Consider the following 25979-nt stretch of genomic DNA (forward strand, 5'->3'; position numbering starts at 1 on the left):
TTTGCATATTATTGAGACTATTCAGATTATTTGGTGTAAGGAATGTGAACTCAGTGTCTTCATAGGTGGCAATGTATTTCAGGAATGCAGAAGATCTTCTGGACAAGGTGAAGAGATTATTTGGTGAGCCCAGTGAGAAAAATGAGGATCTCAAAAAGGAGGTCCGGGACAAGCTAGCAGACTACCAGAGCAAAGTTGCTGATGCTCAAGATCTGCTAAAAGAAGCTGCAAGTAAAATTTGGGAGGCCGATCGTTTATCTGCAGTCAATCAAAAAAATATGACCATGCTGGAGGTGAGTGCTGACAAGTTTTACCCTCGATTACTTTGATTCTGATTAAAGATGAAACCTTGGCATGATTAAATATTAAAACAAAAATATAAGCAAAAAAAAAGTATGATAAAAATATAACTATATCTAATGTAATTTAAAGGGAACATGTTCCTCAGAATGAGGAAGTGCACTGGCTTTTAAAAGTAGAATTACTTCCCTGCTTTATTGAAATAATACTATCTGCTTTGTGGAAGCTACACTGGATTTATTATTCTGTGGGAAATTAAATTCGTCCCAGTATAAACAGTCATGTAAAATTCAAAGCATGTGCTCACTATTTAAATAGGAGGTCTGTTAAAATCTTTGCTGTCATATATTTGCTTCTGGAAAACGTACACTTTCATCTCCCTCTCCAGCCCCTGGGAAGAAGACTTGAAGGGGGTGTGTGGATATTACAGAGTAATAAATCAAACTCTATCCTCGGTAGTTAGTAGCTGTTATGAATGATCTCTCTCATAGTAGAGGGGTCTGCTTGTGATTTAATTTAAATTGCAGAGACTTAAAGAGCATATTATACTGTACATTAACAAGCATTTAACCAAGACATAAAGAGCAGAGTCAACCTAATGAAGATAAATGTTTCAGCTCTGTATCTCAGTGAGCTTTCACCTCAAGTACAATATGAGGTTAGAGTTCTGAGACCTCCATTCTCAACAGAGACTTCTGCGCTTGTTTGAATTAAGGAAATACAGTGATCTGACGAATTTAGGTGATCTCTGTTCTGTGCATTTTCTTCCCATAGGTGAATGGATAAAGGTTGGAGAAATTATCTGCTATTTCAGTTTTAAAAATATTCTCTGCATCGCTGTAGCAGAGTGCCTTTCCAGCAGTCCTGCCCACAAGGCTGCCATGGCCTCCTATCAGACTAATCTGTGACCCACACTCAGTGGGTCTTGCACAGGAAATTGCCAACTTTTTATTCAGAAGCCCATTCTTACCACACAGTATGCAGTAGTTTTACTAGTTGGAAAAACAGAAATCTGTAGGGTGTTCCAAACCTTTTACTTTGCATTCAGCAGTTGATAAAGTACCAGTGGATGGAAGTAGGAAAGCAGCCGAATATTTGTATAAATTTTTGCTTCATCATCAGAGGTGATTTACAACATGAGGAACTTACACATCTGGGTAGCAATTAGGATTGGTAACTTTCTGATTCATTTTGCAGTAGTACTTCAGCCAATGACCTCTGTTAGAAAGCAACAAAAACCCTGCCCCATGGGAGGACAGCTCACAGCTGGGACTAGGAGGACAAAGGAAAGATACCTCACATGTTCTTTATTCTTGTCACTGTCGCAGCTCTGAGAGCGCAGAGAGTTGCAGAAGGGGCATTGTGGCATGGTGACAAAATGCATTCTTATACTGAGGTGCTGGCATTTGAACTGTTCTAGTAAACAACTCATCTTTTTCTTTGTGTGAACTCACCCTATAGAAAAGGAAGCAAGCTGTAGAAGATGGCAGACAAGATGTTGAAAAGACCCTTCAGGAAGGGAATGATGTCCTTAATGAAGCCGATCAACTTGCAAATGACATCAGCATAGCTGTAGAAGTAAGTATTTTATCATCCTTATCTGAGGATTAGTACAACAAAATATCATTCTGGAAGCAAAATAGATAAATAAAGTAACACCTAGTTTTTCATTGTATTTATCAATATTGAAATATTTTACTTGGGACAGTTCTTTTTTCCGTTGCTGTATAGCAGAAAAGCTAGTCTGGTGTATAAAAATTAATAATTTGGAGTTTTAAGTGCTTCATTGGATTACATTTGAGCTACCTCATAAGGTTTAGGGACTCTGCCATTTATAAATGTGGTGTTCTGATTGTGGTACTAACTTTATCTTAAGAATTACAGATGCAGCAGACCCATTCACAGTCTCACTGCAACTCTGTAATCTAGGTGTAGATTTATCTGCACAAAAATGGTGTGTATGTCAGAAGGAAGATTCAGAAAAAATGTGTTGCCTGTGGCCACAATTTTAAGTCTAGACAGATCAGGGAGATGATTGAAGTCTCATTTTGCATAATAATTTTGAAAATTCTGCCTTAGAAGTTTTATCAACAAAGTTTGAGATCAGTGTTGTCATAGCTACAAAGAAAAAAAAAAAGGTAACTTGAAGTATCATTGGTTCTGAAGATATTTCCAGCATGCATCACAGCTTGCTGTAATAAATGGGAAAATGCTCTTTGGAAAAATGGAGAAGGAGACACAGTGAGACAGCTTTTTGAAACAGGAATGGCAAGTCTTCAAAAAGCATGGTTCTTACTGAGAAGCTGTAATAAGCAAAAAGACATTGTAGCCAGTCAAAGGGTCCTGAAACATGAAACTTCTGCCACTTATTGGTTATTACTGTGGAGCACAGCAACCATTTAATATAGCTATGCATGTATCTATGTTTAGGAAACAAATGCAAATTAGTTTATAAGCTTTTAAACCATTTCCTTAATTGTAAAAGAAAAGCTTCTACTAAGCTCAAGAGAGACAGGTAGCTCTTGGAATATTGTTTATCTCCTCTCTGCTTTCCAGTCCAACCATTCCTGTTCCTCTTTCTATACTAGTTCTCTGAAATTTTAATGCATGGGTAAGTTGAGATAATAGCCCCCAAGGAAAGAAGAAAAACCCTTATATATAGATAAGGCTACAGAATGCTTACAATCAGAAATTTCAAGGCTTTTCTTTTGCCATTTTCAGTATGTAGAAGGTGTTGCAAATAAGATACAGCCAATGTCTGATCAGCTGAAAGACAAAATAGATGACTTATCACAAGAAATTCGTGACAGGATGCTTCCAGAAAAGGTGTTGCAAGCTGAGAACCATGCAGGCCAGCTGAATGAATCATCTGCAGTGCTGGATGGGTAAGGCAGACATTCACTGGTAATGCTAAAATCATGAAGCAGGTTTGCAAAATTACTTCACAGAACTTGAAGGGCATTCTTCTTCTTTGACATCTGTCACTGGGAGTGTACAAATAACCAGTGGCATGTACAAGTATACAACTATTAAGTCAATTTATGTATCTCTGTAAGCAGTGTCCTACATTGTAATTCTTATAGGCTGCATGGACAGCAAACAGTGCCCTCAGATGCACTAATAACACAGTTTAACTTATCATATGCTTACTGCTACGTTGTGAAAAAAAAATAGAAATTCTTCTTAAAGAGCTCATTACATGTTTTCATGTGTATTTGTTAAAAGCAAGTAGTATTTTCCTTTTTAAGATGACCATTTTGGTAGGAGACTATTATTGTGATACTAAATTGTTTACTGTCAGAAGTCTCCCTTAGTGATGTACAGTACTTTCTCTACCAGTTTCAAAACACTCTCCCAAAAAAAGTAAGTGTCCTGGACCAAAATGCTTAAACCCAAGAACAGAAACTTCAGTTTCTGTTTACCACTATCACATTCCTAAATATAACAAGTGCAATGCCCATCATTTATATGACCATATATGACTGCTCTTTCAGAAGAATGATACTATATAACTCATCATGAAAACAGTTTCCTGGAAAGAATATAAAATGAGGTTTTATTGGGTTTTTTGGAATTTGGGGGGGAAAAGAGAGGGGTGTCTTTTGTTTTATTGCATTCTATGCACTTAAAAAAGCAAGCCATAAATATTAAGTGTGATTTGCAATAGTAATACCCAGAAAAAGACTATGGCTATTCTGCCTGTTGGACCTGTCCCCAGCATCAGCTTCAGAGCTTCATTATTTTATAAACTCACAGCGTTAAAAAAAAAAAAACTTAGTTTTTAAACATCAACAATATGCTACTTTTTTTGCTGCTTATATCTTTTAGCTCTACCTGAAGACCTGAATATCTCAAAGACTTGTGAGCAGATGCTTAACACAGTTTTTTCTTACCAGCATCTGTAATTTTGAGGAAAAGACAGGAAGTTAGCTCTGATACTTGCGAAATTACTGGCTTCATTTACAGTGTAGTTACCCTACTCTAGATACCCAGTGTATTGCATGTTTTAAGGTGTGTAAAATAATCATAGCAGTGGTTTCCTGGGTAAAAATGAATTTGAAAATTAATGACTTTAGTGTCACACCCAACCACACATAAATATCCGAATACACGGAAGGTTGTCATGAAGGAGCTAAGAAAGAGAGAAAATGTAGACAAAAAAGATTTTGCTTCCTAGTCAAATGTTGGCAAGACATGCTTTGAGGTATAACTTTTTAACTATTCAAAAGAGACCTTTTATGGGTGTTCATATGTGCTTCTGTCTTAATGTAGGTGACAGCTTGGCCTAAAGGAGCTTAGGGTAGTGTTTTAAGATGTTAGAACAGCACCATGCATACCTATGTCTGATCCAGATATCAACCTCAGTTTCTCAAGAAAGACAAACTCTGCAGAATCAAGGACATTAAAAACTATGTCTAAAGGCAGATTGTTCAAAGTTAAAATTTCTGATGTGATCAGATGTATGCATATCTTCAAAGGACAAAGAACTACCGTGGTGCTGTGTAATCAGAATAAAGCTTTACTTCATGCACTGACAATAAACAGCTATACTTTATAGGCATATACAGTCTCTATCAGTTTGAGAAATTAGAAAGTGTATCTATCTTCACAACTGGCACTTGAGTGTCTTTTAGACAGTTCTAAATTTGGTGTAGATTACTGTTTCTTCTTACAGGAGAAATAGAGGGAGAGCCCTGTCTCTCCAGTCACCCTCTAAGGACTGGAATAATATATTGGTTGAAAATGAGGATGTTCTCTTGCATGTTAGAACATGGAACCATTCATTAACTTAACCTAGGGAAAAAAATGTTATTTCTGCAGTGTACAAGGAAGCATTAGTATAGGCTTCTCCCTTATGGCTAATTGCCTGCTTGTGAGTAAACGCCATTGGTATTTGGCAAATTCAGTTTAGGTTTTTCCTAACCAGAAAGGATTTGAACCATGTTTTCTAGGCAGTTATTGAGCTACTTGCCAGGTAGCTCTTCTGGGCTCCACTTTTGTCTAACAGAACATCCCAGAAACTTAGAGTAGCCAAGTGAGCTCCAGCCATAGTTTAGGAAAGAGATTCGCTTTTCTAAGGGTGATGCAGAGGCAGCTCAATCATGCAGTAACCTAAAGGGAATCTCTCTCCCTCTATTAGGTACATATCAAGTCCAGGGACTATGCTTTCTGTCCTCTTTGTCTTTTCTCTGGCATTTTGTGGAAATCAGCAAGTAATTGATGCGAGGATCAGAGCCCAGCTGTCACAGTTCATCAGAGAACACATAAATTACTGGGATGAATTTTCCTTTCTTACACACACACACTGTCTCAACGAGTAGCTTATACAAGCTGGGACAGGTCCAACAGGAGCAATCTCTGTCTCTCTCATATTGCCATACACCTGTATGGCTAGAGAATTTCTCAGAGAGGCAAAAATCCAAGTTCAGATTCATTCTTATCCAGTTCAAGTGGGGATTTTAGTCCATTTACACTTTATTCAATAAAATCAACATAGGCATTGGTCATAATAGCTACTGAGATGGTTGTCTGAGTTCATTCTGTAGGTGCAGCAATTCTTTATAGAAAATATTTTAATATATCCTACAGAGAGAGTGCAAGAAAAGTTATTTCCCCAGCCTGCTGAGTAGAAATTCCCCTAGGAGGGCGGCTAGCTGAACACTGTCTCTGCACCAGCAAATACTAACTGTATTTAATCTATAGCTATCAGAATGGAGTATTTCATGTAAATTGAACATCGCATTCAATATGAAGCATTGCTGCCTATGTTTTTCATTTTGGTCAGCAAAATTAACATTTATGATTTGGTTTAGACTGTAAGACCTCCTTCAAAACTTGCAATTCTGTATTTGGCAGCCAGACCAAGAAATTAATTTTTCATAGATTCTACTTTAAAACATGTCAGTGATGATCCTTCATGTTCATACAGTGCAAGTTTCCTCAAGTTGCCTAGCTCAGCATATAGCCTAAAAACCCACATGATGAATATGTTACTTGTATTAGAGTATTAAGCACAGTGCTATCTTTTCTCAGTGTCTGATCTATTTTTATCTCACAGAATTTCATCTTTTAGCAAACATTGTTCTTTGTCTTTCTGCCCAGATGAAAGATGAATTCCATTAAACACATGATGCCAGATCTTCTGAAATCTCAGATGTAGCATTGCTCTCTAAACACCTTAGAAATACAGGCTGTTGGGTTTCAAAATGTAGAATACTCTATTCTGTTGAGTTCTGGCAGCAGGTTTAATGGTGTGTTTACTTTCCTCATCCCAACAGAATCCTTACCGAAGCAAAAAACCTCTCTTTCAATGCCACACGTGCTTTCAATGCTTATACTAACATCAAGGATTACACAGACGAAGCTGAAAGAGTTGCCAAGGAAGCCAAGGCTCTTGCAAATGAAGCTATGCAAGAGGTAAGGAAAATGAGTAAATTGAGAGGAAGGTTTAGATTTTTTGTGGAATGTGCTACACCTGATCTCAGATCCATGTTTTGCCATCTTAAAACATTATGTGAAGACCTTTGCCGTCAAACATTCTTGCTTTTGTGATCAGAAGGATATGCCTCTGTCAGAGCTAAATGTACCTTCAGACAGTCCCTGTTTGTTCCTTACTCATGATCCTTACTTTTGTTCCCCGTTTTATTTGTTATCCTTCCTCCTTCTATCTTCCACATTTTGGTCCCTGTGTATGGCTCAAGCCAACAGCTTTGAGTCAGGAGCCATTTGATATTCAGTAGTGCTATTTTAGATGTGGGTAATACATTCATTAAATATTAAGAGCTCTATACCTTAATTAACCCTTCAACTTCATTCCCTGAAAATGCTTGGAGGCACTTCTCTGCACATCAGATGAACTGCATGCACCTGGCAGAATTCTAGAAATGCGGAATTGTAGGAGTGGAGTGGAAATTTTATTAGCTTTGTGACCTCTACTAGTTTTTGCAGAGAAATTTTATTCTCACTATGAGGTAGCACATGTAGATTTCCAGAGAAAATGAAGAGAACTTTTTAAAATAGTATTGTAAGGTAAAGTGAGCTCTCCACTCTGGGTCACAATGAAGATCTTGGCTCTTTGATGCATATACTGTGAGCAGAAAACATTCTGAGCATAGCCAAAATTATCTTTTAGGTGAGATAACAAAGGAGTTAATGGCTAATTTGTGGGAGTCAGTCAGAGACCAACAGACATGCACTTCACATGCATACAGAAATGTGAGGCAACAATAGTATAATATGAGATTGCCAGAACTTATATTTGATATAGAAACATGTAGATGAGCAGAAACAACTTGTAGTTACAGCACTTGCAGATGAATAGAGGTAGCTTACAGAGAACTACTTCAGTCAAATGGATTTTGAGAATAGCAAAATCAATCACATGCTGTGAAGGTCTGTATTCCTCAGAGGGATAAAGGGAACTAGCCACTGCACAAAAGTTTTAATATTTGTAGGCTGTTTACTTTTTCAGTGTTTTTTCAAATAACACTAACTACTGTATTTCTCTCTTGATGAAAAAAATTCACCTCACACATTAGTATATGCTAGTTCTCCATAAATAATTATTTGTTTCAGTAGAATGCCTAATTACACCACAGAAGTAAATAAGGGCCTGGCCCTTTTTGTTTTTTCCTTCTCATTAAGGTTTAATGTGTGTCTTTTTCTCCTTTGACTACTTGGAATGAGTGAAACAGGCAGCTGTTTCAGGGATTGAAAAGGGGCGAAAAAGACACATAGAGCAATAAAGAAACAAAGCTAGCAATTACAGGATAGTGACAAAAGTGTATATATCACTGGGTGATTATAGCATAGAGAGAATGGGGATTGATAATTTGAGTGATGGAGGTCAAGATGGAAAATATGATGTAAATAGAAGCAAGTGAGTAGCAAGGAAGGAGATGAAAATATTAAGGTGATGTTTTCAGCATCTCCTTTGCATGTATTCAGTAGAAGGAGCTTGTTGTTTTTTATGAGCAGTGTATGAAATGGAGATCTAGTTGATGAGGAAGAAAATTGAGGCAGCTGATGCTTTTTAAATGTAATTGACTTGATAGAGAGGTCATTGGTGCTTTGCTGTCAAATTGCTGCAGAGCAATAGATTTAGCTGTTATTTTTTAAATGATCATTTGAGGGTTTTGAGCCAGATTTTAAAACTATGTCAGTAGTGAACTACAGTCATCACTTCTTTATTCTATTTCCGTGTTTGTATTTAAAGACTGTTGAATGGTTGCTCAGCCTAGGTGAAGAGTTTCACTGGTAACCAGATAAATCAGGGTCCGACTTTCTGGAGGTCCCATGGAGCTTTCAGCTGAGTTTCAGCACAACACCAGGAATGTACCCTCAGTCAGGGCTGTCTAGAGCACAATGGCTCAAAAAGTCTCATAGAAGGCAGCATGGGTGAATTTGCTCCTAGAAGGCAGCATAAGCCCCTAGACAGTGTGATGCCAGCTTTCTGAGAAGTTGCTCTGGGGACCCTGTGACATGATGGAGTTTGTGTCTTTCCCCTCCTTTTGAAAGATGGAGCCATGTTCTCTTCTGTATGAGAGCTGCTGTGGATGCCTGTCTTCTGTAAAAGAGTCAGAGTTCCAGCTGTGAACAGATAACAGAGAAAAGTGCTGTAGCTCACTTTCATTCCTGATCCTCACCTTTCCTATTCACCAGGATAATGTTGGTGCAGGGCGATGAAGGTTTCCCAAGAGCAACAAGCTGTGTATGAATCAGAGACCATAGGGACAGGTTTTAGATTTAGGTTCTATCCTCTACATCACTGGGTCAAATTATTTACAAGAACCTTAGTGATATCTCAAGGGGTTTTTGGTTTGTAATGGGAAAATGACTTAATTTTCAAATTAATCTAATGTTGCTAAAGCATGAATGGAAAGATAGTCAAAATCCATCGTGATTACAGGAAGACCTGATAAATGACTGGAAAAATGTATTAAAAATATGACAAAAATTCCTCCTGAGGTTTTTATGATGGATTTGCTTTCCCCTTTGAAAGCAAAATAAATTTATCAGAAATGGGAAATCTTTAGCATTCAGGGAGTTTCAGCATTCCATTACTTATGTAGTAACTGATAGGAGTCAGGTTAACATATTCTGGTCATATCTCACAGATCAGAATCATAGTTGTACACTATATATTATAAAAGTGGATTATTCTTAGGCTTTTTAGAAAGGACTTAGAGGCTGGGGACTGTAGGAAGCACAAGGGACACACTGAGTGTTTAGAGTCCTGCTTTCTTCTTTGATTTTGACTTTCTTTTTAGGTGGTGCCCCAGCAGTTCTACTGAGTGTCTAGATTTCCTAACACAAAGCTGCCTAGACATCCTTGTGAGGATGCCCTGAGGTGCAAGTCATTTTTAGTATCCATCTTTGGGACTGGTAGAAATGAGAGTAGCCCTATCTCTTGCATAAGAGAAAACTTCACAATGTAAGTGTAAATGAAAAGAAAAAAAAATTAAGAACAAGGCAGAACTATTTTTAACTGATTTGAATTAACACTGATGCCTATAAAACCTTGTTCCTGTGGAAGTTCACATGATCCTCAACACTGCCCCAGTGCGTTTATGCCTCTAAAGCATGACTGAGAGAGCACAGTTTGGTTACATAACATGGTCCCACTTCTGCCAGAAGATGAAGCAGAGATTCAAACTGCACAGGGTTTGCATGGGGAGGGTAGGGTCATGAAGAAAGGTGCAAGGAGAGAAAGGTACTATCTGCAGATTATTGACATTTTGGAAGAGACAGAATTAGAATAAATTAAATTCTAGAGACCCTGCAATTTTCACTTTTATTTTGAATCACAATTTTTTTTTCCTTTTTTTTAATTGTCCTTTTTTTTTTTTTTAACAGTATATGTCCCAATTTAGAAAACAATGTCAAAGTCTGTTGGCTGTAAATCCTACTAAAATATAAAATAGTTCACCATGCCCCAGGCTTGCCACAAGTATACAGACTCACTTTACACAAAGTCATAAAATGTTTGGGTTTTAATTACTGACTGCTTCATAACTTGACATATCATGAACCACATGAAAAACTAGCAAAAAAGTACATTTTCTATCAGATGTCTTAATTAATCCTCATTTTCAAGATTGCTTTGAAAAAATATAAAATAAAGCTTTTAATAAGTACAAGTTTATTTCTCTCTGCAAGGGCTCTGCTAGTATTAACTTTATGCTGAAATCTGTTTCTGACTAATTGTCAGTGCTTGCCCAATTACTGTCCCTGATTTGATGAACTTCTTGGTATTGCACTGTAAATCTGGCCTTCCAGATTTATTGACTATAAGCTGCTTCAACAGCCAGTCAGCAATGCCTAGTTATATACGAATAATAAGAACAATAAAAACAACAACAATCATTATTTTTTAAGTCTGTGGTCACAGAGTGGTCACACCCTGCATTCTGTTTCTAGTAGGAAAAGAAATTTAAAAGTACTATCTGATTTGACAGGTGCATCTGTCACAAAATCTGGCCAAATATTCTTCCTTCAGGAGAAGTCTTTTGCTTCACTGGGTAGTTTTTTTTATTTTTTCCTGTTTTCTTTTTTATATTTTTTGTTACCAGTGCTGCTTGTTATTACGTAGTAGAGAAAATCTGTAAGAAACTAATTTTTTTCATCTTTTGAATGTATATGTTTTTGTTGTTGAAAGGAATGTGTACACAGCTTGATATTTCAGGTGAGCTTCGAAAATGGCAGTGATGTGTGCCTTAGTTCTTAAAATCACATAAAAGCTTATATTTACATCCCATCTAAATACAAGAAATTCTTTAATAGCTCTATCCCTGTGACATGGCAACAGCCATACCGTGAGATATCACATAGCAAAAAGCTTGGTTTTGAATTTTGAAAGCATCCAAAGCATTTGCTAAGATTTTTAAAAGGAAGAGAAACAGCAAGTTCACTACATGTTTTTTACAGTGTAGTTGAAAAACATCAGAGCTTCAGCAATATGTGAAATGTCACTTCTGGGCTTGCTCATTATAAAAAATAATGAATAGCAATAATAATTGTGTCATTTAATTGACACACAGTTAATTTTTGAGTATATGTGTCTGCCCTGGAAAATGAAAAGTAGCTGCTTCTTAATTACATCCCAGTTACAAGGCTATGACCCATGACTAATACAGAATGTTATCTGGCTGTCAGGAGTATTCTCAAAGAAATGTATTCAGTATGATGTGTGACCTGAGTTTAGTCTTACAAACTGAACAGTAAGTGTTTCAGAACCTGGAGCATTTCCTACTGACTGAAAACACTAATCTAATTTAGAAAAATCATTCCATCTATTGATCAGTCTCTGCACTGAAGGTAGAGATGGATGTTTTTCAGGAGAAAGATATTTAAGTAGCATGATATGATGAAGGCTGGTTACTTAGTAATAAAATTCTTTCAGATTAACTGCAGTTTTCCCTTCTTTTAAAACTCTATTTCTTATTTCTTTACTCACCTAGCAATTATAATTCCTTAATTTAACCACAAATGAATCTCAGTTGTCATTATTAGAGTCATCGGATCCAGTCTGGATTCTAAAGTTTCTGTAGCTGCAGTTAGAAAGAAATACTGTATTTCATGGTGTTCTGTCCATAGCTGGAACGATATTAAATAACTTAAACACATATTTAAGTTGAAATATGTTTTGTTTGTTGGTTTTGGACAGTTTTGCTCTTAGAGTCAAATCTGTTTCTTTAATACTGTAAGCATTGTCTCTCTTTATTGAAGTAATCTCCCATATTCCAAAGGGAATCTGACATTCCATTTAAAAAATACTTTTTAGAAAATTTTAGAATTTTTTTTTTGTTCTGTTAGACTAATATCATGGCTATGGGATGTAATTCAGAGACCACTGATGTGCACGTAAAACGTGTAGATGACTGTTCACTTAGATCATGATCACGTCTTTTATAACCTCAGACTTTCCTGTCTGTTTGACACTTTGTTTTTCTCTGTCTACAGACATCTGGTCCTCAAGGATCACTGAAGGATGGCGCCAAGAGCTCTCTTAAGAAAAGCTTCAGGGTTCTTAACGAAGCCAAGATGTTGGAAAGTGATGTTAAAGGTATGTGCAGTATATGGCATTCAGACCCACTAAACAGAGGAAGATGATGTTGTGAGACTGCTGTGCTTCTGTTATGAAGAATCCCTATAGGAAAACATTCATTGCCTCATTTGAAATTGGACAGTGTATCAATGAAGAAGATTCTCCTGTTTTGTGACAGGCATTATACAGGAATTCCTGTCTCCTCTGTCCATTTCTTGGACAAGAGGGCTGAGGAGGAGGGAATTTAGGTCTTCTCTTGCTAGCTGCAATAAGGGCAAGAGTAAGGGCAAGAAAAATTGCACACAGTAAGTATTGAAGGCTGAGTTTTAAACTTGTCACAGAGGTGATGCATGAATCTTCCCCATCCTGCTAGCTCAGTTAAACTGAGAAACTAATAAGAAACTTGTTTCTTATTAGAATCAAGATAGATTTTCATGATAGAGCCCTGTCTTCCATGTTTTTGCATACAAAATTCTCTTTTCCTCCTGGGAGATATATTAAAAAGAACATACAGCATAAAGGAGGTGATCCATACACCTTTGTCATCTTTTGGCTATTACTGCACTTTAATTTAGTGTTGGCAGCTCTGTGATTTCCAACTGCAGAACTCATTAACAAGTAAACACAATGTTTAATAAGGTCATAAAGCATAATGTTTTGTAAGGTCATTAATTGCATTTCATTGTCATACACTCTTTGAAAGTGAAAAACGTGACTATTTTCTTGTAGTGAACTGAGAGAAAGAAATGTGTCTGAGCTAGTAGTAAATCTTGGGGGTGTATTTAGGGTCTTCTTTATTGCAACTCTCTGCTTCCAGATTCAGTACAGATTTAGCGCCAGAGGAACATATTTCAGGAAATATGTTCTAGAAAATCACAAGACTATTGGAAGAGGCCAGTGTGCAATTTCAGTAGCATGGCTGAAGCAGAAAAAAATAGTGATGCTTTCTGGAATGCAAACTGCTGCAGCTTGCCATGGCTGGTGTATAAGAGACACTAAAATGGCTGTGCCACCTCTCCCCTGCCACAGCTCTCCAGTGAGCACACTCAGCACCTCAGAGTGGAGTCCACAGCTCTCTGTGCCCCCAGGCGGGAGTAGTGGATTAAAGCACAGTGCCCTGTTTTCAAGGACAAATTAAAATGGTGTCTCTACAAGGATGGACGTGAATTCCCTGTGTCCACGTGACTGTTCCATTTAACCCTGAGACAAGATATATTACAACCATTACTGCAGAGAATTTTGAAGAAAGTTATTTTCCCATTGTACCAGTGAAAATTTAAGTTGATAACAGTTTCATAATTCAGAAGAAAATGTCCAGACAGCCTAAAGATTCATAAAGCAAACTTAATGCAAGCAGGCAGCCATGCTTAAAATGCACATTCTGGATCTTTGTCTATGTTTTTTGCCCCTAACTGAAGGGTAATGAGATGGAGCTTTCTTTAATGCATCTTAAAGTGCTTCATAAAGACAAACATTCTGAACTTGAACAGTATGCCTTTTTACATCTAATAAAACATGTCCATGCTCCACAGCTAGACCCATGGAGATCAGTTAACATGTTTTTTGTGTCCAGAATGCAGATGCGTAAGAAAATGCAATGACAGACTTCTATTCCCCACTCTGCACCGAAGTGGTGATATTATTAGTATTGTGAATAACATAGAACATTTATTAGTGTTATGAACTAATTCCTTCTGGATGTCTTAATTTTCCCATGAGATAAATTGAGAGCTCAGTGTCAAACTAATAGAAAGATATTTTTTTAGAATCCTTATAAAGCCACCCTTTTAGAGGCTCAGCTGGAAGTGCAGGATGGCTAATGGGCACTCTATAAAGATCTGGTAGACAGAACTAATCACTAGCTTAAAATTTCTCTGTCTGCACTACAGGAAGTACATTAGTTAAAGTAATGAAGACCCATAAGCCACTCAACTAATATACAGTCCAAAAATCCAGCCTGAGCCGTGATAGAGATGGGAGTGTTTTGTTCCTACATTATGACATTCCCCTGATTTGTGGCCAATTACCTGAGTTATAAAATGGCTGTTAATCATGAAAATGTTGTATATTAGCACCAAAGACTGCTGTAACAGTCCTTACAAAGCAAAGCTTGTGACAGAAGCTATTAAAATGAAGATTTAGTCATTTCCCTCTCTGTAGGGTTAGGAGTCAGAAAGAATAACCCTGGTGGGAGAAGTAAAATATGTATGTAGTACTGTGGCTAGGAAGGAATTTTGAAATTTGGCCTACCAGTGTATAAATGCTGCTGATCAATGAAAAGTGAAAATAAGATACATAAACTCATCTTCAGCTAGAGATTGCTGTCAGGTGGCTACTGAAATTCTGCTCATGTAATTTCTTATGCTTAAGAATTGACAACTTGAGGGGATTGTGTCTTGTCAGACAACACGTGAATATTTTTAGCTAAAACATTTTCCAGCTGATAGGCAACATATCCAGCTGATAGATCACTTGTTTGTGTATTCTCCTCTGAGTGGTCTTTCTGCTGACCTGGCATATTGTATTCACCAGATTATGGCAGTCAGTGCTGAAGGTACTCTTTTTAAAAAGTTAAACTTAATTAGCTGCATCTCTCTAGTTACATCTCTTTCTCCTGTTTGTTCCTAATGGCAGTTTCTAAGTCTTGCTTGGTTTAGGAAAGAAAGAATCAGCTTATGACCCATGTTCCTCTTTATAGGATGAGACTGTGGGGAGCAGGAATGCTATTTGGAAATAACACAGAGATAACAGAAAGATGTGTGTAACAGTCAGTTCATTTCAGTAGTCTCCAGTCAATAAGAACAGATGCATTTGTGGTTCCTTGGTGGACTTCCAACTTCAGTCTGGTTTTGGGATACATGAATTTAGTAGCATAGCCTTATTGATGTTTTCTTGGACAGTTTCATGTGGAAAAACTGCATTTATCCATACTGCCAAAAGATACCTGTTTCCACTATGTTTCTCTATATGTTTGTTCCACCATGATGGTGGCACATCATCAGCAATTAACCAGTGTCAACTATTTATGTGATTTGCAGAGACTTGTAAAGCCATGTGTCTTTTGTAAATGACTCTGTATAAACACTAAGTAACTAAATTCCTGAGTTCATCTGAAGATTAAATATATGTGCACAGCATTGTTTTCATTTGACTCCATTCATGCAGAGGAATAAGGGGTGATGCTTTATCCTGTAATGCTTTGTTTAATATAAACAGAAATTGAAAATCTTTCTTCATGTTAACCAAGCCAGCAAGTGCAAAGGCCAATACATGCGAAGTCCTTCAGGCTCCTGCTTACTCTTTAGGGTTTAGTTTCAGCAATGCATGACTAGTTTTGCTGACTTGAACAACAGTGCATTTATTGGCATCTTGTGCCATCTCTGTGCAGAGCTGATCTAGTGAAAAAAACAGGGTTCAGATAAATTCCTCGTGATACTGCTCAACCTATATTTAATGAGAGTTGACAGTGCCTGGCATGTGTCAGTGCAGACCTACTAACCTCTTCCAAGTCAGATAGGCTCTGTAGTTTGGAAAAACTTAGATTGTAGCTGCCTGTATTTTTACAAACTTCAGCGCTCAGTTGGAGGATCTTGGGCCTTCAAATCGTTGCCACAGTTTTTTTTATAAATGCTAATAATTAAAGGATGTGGGAAAGCTGACATGAAGTCAGTTCAGTTTGTGATTGATGCAAGAGATTAGTCCAGTGCTTAGTGAAGACGCCATCTGGATTACAAGATAAGAAGTTACTTTAAAACATAACTTAATATCTCTGTGTAAAATGAACAAATTCCTTAAAAAGGTGACATGGGGCATAGAATCTCCACACTTCCCCCTGTGTAAGAGCCTCCCTAGGAGCACTTATTTATTATTTATTATTGTAACTGAAAAAAAAAAAACCCCGACCCACAGTAAAACTATATTTGAGGAATTAAAATAAACAATATTAAACAGGTAGACTCTCAGGATTCAATTTCAGAATGTCTAGGGAAACTTCTCTTGTTAAATTCCATAAAACCCAGTTTGCTGCTATGGTTCCAAAGCTGAAAACAGAAATCTGGAAACATGACTCTTCAGAAATATAACTAGGAGATAATTAGCACGCTGGATAGGCCGAGTAGAGAGGAGAAAAAGAGATTATTTAAAAGTATGTTGTAAAGTTAGAACACCACCACCATAAATGAGTCAAACTTCTCAGAAATACTAACACACTTTATGAACACCAACATTCCACTAGAAACACCAAGACTTTATCAGGCAGACCATAATTTCAGAATTAAATGGTGGAAATTAAAGTTTTTTTGTTGTTGTTGTTTTTTGTTGGTTTGTTTGTTTGTTTTTGGTGTTATTACTTAAGGGAAAATAACTCAGATAAAATCTCAAGGCATACAGGCCAGAATCTCATTAATTCATCCTGGTTTAACAATATCATGTTACCAGTAGCCTCCTTCAGCAGTGGGGACATAACCTGTCATTTAAAAATAAAGCTGTTTTTAAGGAGACGAGTGATCATATAATATATGCAATTCTTCCAACCTTTATTCTAGTGTGAACTGTGCCTCTCACAGTTCACACAAATGTCCTGTTCTTCTGCAGAGCATTTTGCAGGAGTGAAGGCTTATCTCCAGGCACTCCTACAGTCCTGCATGTTGCTCTAATTTAAATAAAGCAAACAGATTTCTTCCTCAATGACATTTCAAAAGGTCTAACAACAAAAGTATAGTTCTCATTTAAATTCCATGTGCTGTTTCAGCCTTGCTCTAGCCTTGTAAAATTTAATTAATAATTTCTTGTAGGCAATATGAATTTTGTTTGGTTTTTTTTCCTTACAAATTGCTTCTTGCACATCTGATTTTAAGAAACCATACTTTTTTTAGAATTTTTGGAATGTGAACCACATAGCTGTTTATTTTCAATAACCTGTCACATACCTGAAGGTCACAGTCATAGCTTGTCATCCTGAACTCCTTTTCTACAAATTATTCTTCTCTTCTGGCTATCAAGCTCAGTGATGTTAAATTAGTTTCCCAGTAGGATATGCCTTTAAGGTAAGAAATTACCAGCTGTCTGTTCCAAGGAGCTTCATATTGATACAGAGAAATAATGAGAAATGTCCACTACAATAGTAGTTTAAGCAGTAACTACATTTCTTTGTGTCAAACTTTACTTCTGAATTTTGGGATATTGTCTGTTTCCATAGCCATAAAGCTTAGCTGGGATCTCAGTTTTAAGGTTGTTGCATTGCTCTGCCGGATACAGTCCAAAAGACCCTGCATAATTTTTATTCAAAGTAAATGCTAAAAAAAATAGGAACTTGCTTGTAAATGAGGACATCTGTTTCAACTGTGAGGTACTAAATATGACACACCTGTGCCTTTGATTTGTACTGGTCCTTTGATTTGAACCAATTCTTAACTATTAATGTTTTTTACTAGGTGGGTGTTTTCCCAAGAATTTAGAATGTGTATTTCATAATAAATACGTTACTGTATTTATCTCTTATTGACAATTAGTGATTTTTATTTTCCTTGGATGTTACGTCAACATCTTTGAGAAAATCCAAGAGAACTAGGCTCTGACCACTCTAATTGCAACAGCAAGCTGGCCTCATGGGTCTTGGCTCTTTCACACCATATTTGACTCATTCAGCTCAGGCAATCACCTTAAGAAGAAAGGCATTAGCTTTATCTAGGAATCAAAACTATGACTAACATCACAGTTCTTGAATCTATCAGTGGATCATTGTGTGAACTTGCCTAAACCATAACATCATAACAAGTTCTTTCCTCAGCGCACCTTTGGAAAACCCATATTGGAGTATATACAACAGTACAAGGAACTCAAGCATTTAGATACTATGGAAGTAGGGAACTTAAAGAAACTGGAGAAGATAATCAGTGAACCCCACAAGTTCTGCTGGACTTCCTTATTTACACAATTCGATATCTTAATGAAAAATGGCTTGCTTGTTACTATTCATTTTAAATTATATGCAAAGAAAGGATAGTGAAAATAAAGAGCTAAAGCATCTGTTTCATATGCATTTTTCATAGAAAAGGGTGATGATCTGAACAGCACACAGAACAGGCTGAAAGATGCTGATGAGAAGAATTCCATTCTCTTGAGAGGTTTGAATGAAACCTTAGGAAAGCTGTCAGCCATTCCTAATGGTAAGTTGGAAAAGTGTTGCAGCATTTGACTTCGTCATGCTCTTTTGTCTCTTTTTCCATCACTTAACATTTATCTCATAAATTTTTGCCTGTGTCACACTGGGTCTACTTTGACCACTGGCTGTTATAAGACAAAGATGAGCAATGCGAGAGAGAAAACTGAACTGAAAATATTTACATCCATTAGAATTTTGGGATGGTAAAAGGTACCATGCTTCTTCAGTTTGCAGAAGGTTTCTGAAAGAAAATAATTGTGATATCAGAAATGATTATATACTCCAAAACAAATAGTCTTTTGTTTATATGTGAAAAGTCTTTTTGAAGGTAATCTTTAATGGAACACTATAATTTCACCAGTGTAGTTTAACCCAAGAAGAATAAGTCTTACTGACTTTACAGAAAAAGCAGGGTAAAATTTGCTGTGTTTTGTCTTACCTTTCCACCCTACTCTCAACATTTCCAGCCACTATTGGTGTTGTACATCTTTTTTCGCCTGTAAATTGCTTAGAACTGGAACAGGTTTTCCTCAATGGACTCTGAAATGCTGCGCTCTTGTGACCCACCCTGAAGGCAAGAGTGACTGAGCTTCTTGTTAATAGATCCCTTGGGGTGGATTAGAGTGAAATGACACTGAATGACCAGTGTAGATAGATAGATGTATATGTACATGTATATATACATATAAATATGGCTGGTTAATTTTAGAAAAATTTGGTTGCAGTAGAAAGGAGGTATGTAGCCGTTTCGGTTATTAACTATAAAAATCTGACAATATAAAAAGTATAAAAAAGAGAAAAAAGAGAGAAGGGAAGGGAAGAAAAGTTAGTGGAGAGGAAAGATACCACACATATGGGTCCATCAACAAGACGTGGTTGTTGCAATTTATCTGTCGCTTGGTCAAAGTGATGGTCACAGTCTTGATCCATCCAGGGTGGGGGAAACCCCACACAACATGAAGTTCAGTGGGTTAAGGCACTTTCAGGTTCAGGTGGGAACTCCCAGGTACCTCCCCTGGAGGGGAGTTCTACACTGTTTGATGCAACACTGTGGCTCATGTGCTGTCCTCTGGCAGAAGGCCCCAGAAATTAGTCTGGGGTTTTTGGTGCTTTATGACCCCTTCTAAACCGATGTAGTTGGGCCAGTGACATCTTCTCAGAAGGGATGAACACCTTCAGACCTGTGTGTGAATGTCCCAACACATGCCCCCAGGCAGGTGAGTTTTACATCACAGCCAGTGGGGTAAGGGAGGATATTGGCATGATAACGAGCATTATCCCAGCTCCACAGGATTTGCTTCTTATCGATCGTTTTCCTAATCTGGCTCAAAAAAAAATCTCCTTGCTAAACAAAGGTCGCTTTATTTTGGGTATCCTCTGGTGATGGGTGAGACACCTGGGCTGTTCTTATGCAAATCAGAGGTTTCATCACCACACACATAAAAACTCTGCTCTTCCCCTTAGTTTAAGAGTTATCTGACCTCAGCATAGCAACCTGCTGCTTTTGCCAATGGACCATTGCTTGAGTCATTGGCCTTCAACATTTCAGTGTCTCACATATGCACATTTGTCATTCCCTGGCGACTTTTATTTTTAAACATAATAGTCATTAAAATCCCAAAGTCCTGGGATGTTAGGTACATTGCGTTGTGATAGCAAGGGACAGGGAGCTACATCTCACTTTCATTATAATGAATAGTGAATGTTATAAAAAATTAAATCTTTTAAATCAATCTATTTTGCTATGAATTTCTTCCCAAGGAGCACTTTATAAACTGAAGTTTCACCTTAAGAAAAGCCTCTGAAGAAAATCTGTATTCTGTCTGATTTCTGATGGTTTAGAAGGTTCAGATTGCTAGTAATCCCTTAGCATAAAAAACAATTTACTATTCATCTTGTACATTTTTGTGGCTTTAAGATTCCAGCTAACTGAAAAGTTTTGGTTTAGATCGAATAATCCTTGAAATCAGCACTCACAAAATAAATAGATTAATATTTTATGCTCATCATGTGCCATTTCTTGGGTTTTGGTCAAGATACTGACATGGTTATTTGTCTTGAGCACAGACAGATGTCTCAGTCAACCAAGGCCTGTTAACCTTAGGACACAGAATACTAAATATGGAACAAGTACAAGTAATATGAATTATGCAATCATTAGCAATCTAATAAACTCTTGGCAGATTAAAATTACAGGATGCTTACTCTTGGCACAAGGACACTCATAAAAACAAGCAGATGAGTATTAAGAATGAAATTCGGAGCAAATAAATGGCATGGATAAGAAAATGGAGTAAATTAGTTGTCCAACAGGAAAATGATCAAATGAGGAAGGGAGAGAAAATGACCCTGTCATATATCTTGTTCAAGGACTTGAGAGAGAGCAGAGAGCAGCTTAAACTAATAATTCTTCCATCCCTGCTATACTAATAGTCAGATAAAAGCAGAGAAATTCAGAATGAGATTGACAGAGCTCATGTGGGACAAGAACAAACATGTGCAGGGGTGGCATAATTTAAGGTGTGGCTGAAAATAATTTGTGGGACTAGTAGAGGGAAGTAACACAGTAACTCCAACTTTCACTCAATCAGAAAGGTGCATGACCTCTAATAATGACCCAAAAGGAGCTACTTCGATATGGTGAAAAAAGGCAATCAGGGTTCTCTTTTCTTTCTCTTGTCAGCACTGACAATGATAATGGTTTATTAAATATTCTGACATATTTCTAAGGTGCTGTTGTATTTGAGGGGTTTTTCAGAGCCAAAACTGCAGAAATAAAGGTGGAGTTTTTTGGAGCGCAAATATATATCTTTGTTCAAAAAAGTTACGTCTGCACTCTGGGCAATCATTTTGTTATCACTTTCTACCTGCAGATACAGCTATAAAGGTACAGGCAGCCAAAGACAAAGCGAGACAAGCCAACGATACTGCAAATGACGTCCTGGCCCAGATTAAAGACCTCAATCGGAATCTCCTGGGCTTGAGAAAAAACTACAGTAAACTTACAGATGATGTGGCCAAAACAAATGCAGTTGTGAAGGATCCAGTCAAGAACAGTAAGATCTTTTTTGGGTTGTTTGGTGGTGGTTTTTTTCAGTTTGTGCTTTTCGTTTCATATCTCAAAATGCAACAGAGACACTCCATAATTTCACTTACATAGCATTACTACAGTATGCTGGGATAAAAGGACTCTCTATCAACTTCTATTTTCTGGGCTTCTTATATGTGAAAAGGGACCAGAGGTCCTCCCTTTCAACGCTAACAATTCTGTGAAAAGAATTTTAAATCTTAAAGACTAGTGCTAGTAGTTGCAAGAAAAGCTAATATCAGTAGGATGCATGTGTAATGGATAGATTTGTTCCTCAGATTGTTTTTTAAAGTATTTAGGAGGTGACTAATCAAAGATTCTGACTGGCAATTCACTGCCTGATTCAAGAAAAATACCCCACACTAAATCTGTCTTCAGTCAATCAGATAATCAGTCCTGGGAGAAATGCATGGCTTCTTTCATGTACATTACTATTTTTGGTGGAATACTGAAGACGCTTAAAAAAAGAAAGAAGATTCTGGGAATGGGGTTTTATCTGCTTTGTGGGGGCTTTTGGATTGGGTTTTTTTTTTTTTTTTTTTTTTTTTTTTTTTTTTTTTTTTTTTTTGCCTTGAATTCTGTTATCAAATGTGGCAATTACTTTAGCATTTTCACTTTGGTTAGGATGGATAAAAATGAATTCTGTATTACAATACATTTTATGGTAGATTGCTAGACCATCTCTCATATAGGGGTATACAGCCACAAAACTGGAGTGTCTTTAGGAAATTACTGAGGAGCTAATTCCTCAGCTATTCTGGGCTCCCCAGATTGTTGTCATCTTGATGAAGCTGGGCACCTAAAAACATATAGTTTAGGAGGCTGTCATTCTGTGGACAAAAATCCTCTGCCAATTTTTGCCGTACAATGTTGCTGTACAAGTGAAAGTAGTTAATCCCAATGGCCGTTTGTCCCTGCCTGCTATTGCAAGTTCCCCATTGCTCATCAGCTGGGATACATGTGTGAGCCCCAGTACAATTCCCATTGGGTGCATACAAGTTTAGACAATATGAAAAAGACTTGTTGATTGAAATGGTGTGGTTAGATTACAGTAGGTTGTAGAACCAGAAGATCTGTAAGGTCTCTTGCAGGGGAGTTGTAAACAACTGAGAAGCAGTCTTAAAGCAGCTGTTTCTTGGCGCTGCTGAATCTAGACTAGGCCACCTGTCTCAGCTCAAGTATTCTGAGCCTGTGTGTACATTAGCGCTTTAGTTGGGATTAGAAGTGAGAATATAAAATTTAATCTCTTGATTGTCCCCAGTCATCATTATTTTGTTTGCATTGAAGAGTGGTCTTAACACTTACAAACTGTTTCATGTCAGATAAAACTGAACTGTGGGATGTTCTCCAGAGGTACACGTCTGTCATTCTCCAAATGTTAATGGATACTCAGATTACAGAATGAGATTAAAGTAATGTAGGGTGAACCATTCCAGATGTATGAAGTGAGTAGGCTGGCACTCATGACTAAATGCAAAAGCAGACATAGCCTCTCTATGTCAAAATTCAGGTGCTGAATTCTTATTTTGATAGATATGAAATATTTAAAAGGTAAAAAGTTATTTATAGACTCATCCTGTCCTTTACTTTACATTTCTGTTTAGATCTTCAAAACATTCTTTTATGTTATCTTCCCTCTCTTATGTTATCCTCTGTTTTTCTCTTTTCTTTGTCTCCATATCTTGCCCGCAGAAATCTGTACGTATGTTTTTCTTTCTTGCAGCTTATAGTGTGCATTTTCCAGTAAACAATTGCTCACTGCTTACCACCAAAGCCTCTGCATGGTCCTCTATGTTTCTCGTTCATTGAAATAGCTAAATAGTTACTTTTTGAGAACTTTATTAGATAAAGTGATTTGGTAGTTAGTTTAACTCACATGAAACCTTAAGAAGCATCTGGAAGGTTTTGGTATGAGTATTTGGGTAAAAAAATTTGATATGCAGTTTTTAATACTTTGTCTAAGCATTATTTTTATTGCTCTTACTATTACTTTCATGTAATATGCATCTTTCTGGTAAACGCGTGTTTGTCCCTCTGTGTCATCCACAAAAACCTATACCCTCAGGCAAGCCAAGGGTTGCAATCCTCAGATCTGCTCATGAGTTATCAAAGAGAGGGTAATATTCACTAGTTGTATGTTGAGGGGCAAAAAAGGAATTTGAGGCTTAAGAAAAAGAGAGGCAAAAATATTTTGGTAAAATTATTTACTTCACCTGAAAAACAAAAAGAAAATAATTTGTAGTTTACTGTCACTGTTTTTAAATCTGCTTTCAGTACACATACAGAATTTTAAGCTTGTGATCAGAATAAAGCCTTTTTTGTATTTTGTCCATTACAGTTAGTTCAATAATTAATTTCAAGTTAATTTTAACCCCCCAGTAATTTCAGAAATTACTTATGGAAACCAACCAGTTTTCATTAATCCAGCATTTTTCTTCAGAATTTGTGGGGTTTTTTTAAGGCAGAGAGCAAATATTTCATTCATAAATGTATTTTGCTACAGGAAATGTTTTCCATACATATCATTCTGACCTGAAGCATAGTTGCATCTTAAAAATCCTGCTTTAACACCAGTGTTTGCTGCTATTGCTACTTTAACTTGATTCTAAACATTCTGAAATTGCCTTATTCTGTTCAGGTATCATCCTGGCCTGTGTGTAGCTCATAGTTGCATATACAATCTCCTGAGCATTGTGTATGCAGAATTTTCTTGAATTTTATTATTGCGGTGTTTAATTAGTCTCTGACACTATTCTCTAAAGCTCTATTTTGTTCTTTCTTATGAAGTTGCTGATGCAGATTCCAGTATTAAAAACCTAGAAAAGGAAGCAGATCGCCTGCTAGATAAAATCAAGCCAATCAAAGAACTCCAGGATAACTTAGGAAAGAACATTTCTCAGATAAAAGAGCTGATAAACCAAGCTCGGAAGCAAGCCAATTCGGTAAGTCCCATTTCTCAAAAAAAACCAAAAACAACCTCTTGAGTATTGATGGGATTTTATTTTCTACTTTTTATTTCTTTTCTACAGTGTGAATCTTTCCTAATTCTAAACATGCATAAAGAGAGCAAATAATGGAGTGTAATTTCTTAGAAAATAAGAGAATATTCTGATGATTCTCACTCTGTGTCTTGTTTCTTCATTTAAAACATGCACTTGTTAAATGAATAATATCTGTAGGAATGGATCTCAAAAGGTTATTTTTAAGAACTATTGTGGTTGATAGTACAGAAGAGTCACAATATCATTGATTTTTTCTGAAAACAAAAATGTATTTTTCTGCTTCAGCAGTGATATTAAGCCCCTGATTTCATTTCATAGAATTTACATTACTCAAGAGTGACACCATCTCAGACTCACTGAAATTGCGGAGTATATCTGCTTTTCCCATATTTTTGATTTTTCTCTGTCCAGTAGCAGCACTGAGCTTAAGAATATATTTCTAGTCCAGTTAATGAGTTTGGAGTCCATCTCCTTGATTCAGTAATGTTGTCAACTCTAGGATCATCCAGTTTAATACTGAGATGATTCAGCTTGTGATTTAAATAGCAAAGGAAAAAGAAGCTTGTAGATGGTACTTGAGAAATCTCCCTCAAAAATGGTTGAAAAAATAGTTTAAAAAGATAATCAACACAATAATAGGATACTGGGAAAGAAGTGATAGGATAAATAGTGGGATGCTGGTGAAAGAAGTTTTCAGCACATATGTGATGAAATCTGTACAGAACAGAAAGACAGGCTACAGTAATGATATGTTTTGTTATATTCATCTTCTGTCTGAGGGCTTTGTAGTATTTAACTTCTCAGCATTTCTGAGATAAGGAAATTAGGAGTTTGGTCCTATAATGGATCTCCTTTTTAGCAGAGTTTGCTGTAAGCATAAGGTGATACCATTATGTACATTTCCTCTAATGCTTAAACATATCTAGCTGGGATTGAAACACCGTTGTACTGTCATTATGTCTGTGCTGGCATTATGAAAGCAAACAGTAAAGTGTTTTTATTTGTGCTCAGAGCCTGAGGAAACCAATACATGGATCCAAATGCATGTGTCACTCAGCAGTGGAAATGAAACTTAGTTATGAATGCCAGCTCCATTAGGGACTATGCAAAAGCAGTGATAGACATAACTGTTGGTTTTAAAAAAAATTGAAAAGGTGTCTTAAATTGGCACAATCAAAGCTATTACAAGGGAAAAATAGATAATTATGACTACCCAACAGCAATATGCTGTAATTCCTTCAGGAGTGCTGCTTATTTTTCTGGCTGCATCTTCTACTTATAGACTGTCTGTACTGATAGAATTCCACTGTTATTAGCATTAGACCAGTATATCTTCTATGTATTTTTAATCTACGCAGTTTGTCCTTTAAATGTGAGTTC

At 36.8% G+C, this 25979-nt stretch overlaps 1 protein-coding gene across 7 annotated transcripts in view; it reads left to right on the forward strand.

The window, feature by feature from the left end:
* The window catches only part of LAMA2 (laminin subunit alpha 2), a 334884-nt gene that overhangs the window by 267542 nt on the left and 41363 nt on the right, over positions 1 to 25979 (forward strand). For 6 of the 7 annotated variants that reach the window (XM_041469664.1, XM_041469666.1, XM_041469667.1 and 3 more), the window contains 9 exons: positions 83 to 293; positions 1762 to 1878; positions 3022 to 3185; positions 6579 to 6717; positions 12262 to 12364; positions 18397 to 18513; positions 21383 to 21565; positions 23290 to 23295; positions 24385 to 24539. In XM_041469664.1, coding sequence (XP_041325598.1) covers positions 83 to 293; positions 1762 to 1878; positions 3022 to 3185; positions 6579 to 6717; positions 12262 to 12364; positions 18397 to 18513; positions 21383 to 21565; positions 23290 to 23295; positions 24385 to 24539 — 1195 coding nt within the window. The remainder of the gene's footprint in view (positions 1 to 82; positions 294 to 1761; positions 1879 to 3021; positions 3186 to 6578; positions 6718 to 12261; positions 12365 to 18396; positions 18514 to 21382; positions 21566 to 23289; positions 23296 to 24384; positions 24540 to 25979) is intronic. The other variant, XM_041469665.1, reaches the window with a different exon arrangement.

Source organism: Pyrgilauda ruficollis, unplaced genomic scaffold (genome assembly GCF_017590135.1).
Source record: "Pyrgilauda ruficollis isolate IOZ18807 unplaced genomic scaffold, ASM1759013v1 scaffold24, whole genome shotgun sequence".
Classification (NCBI taxonomy): Eukaryota; Metazoa; Chordata; class Aves; order Passeriformes; family Passeridae; genus Pyrgilauda; species Pyrgilauda ruficollis.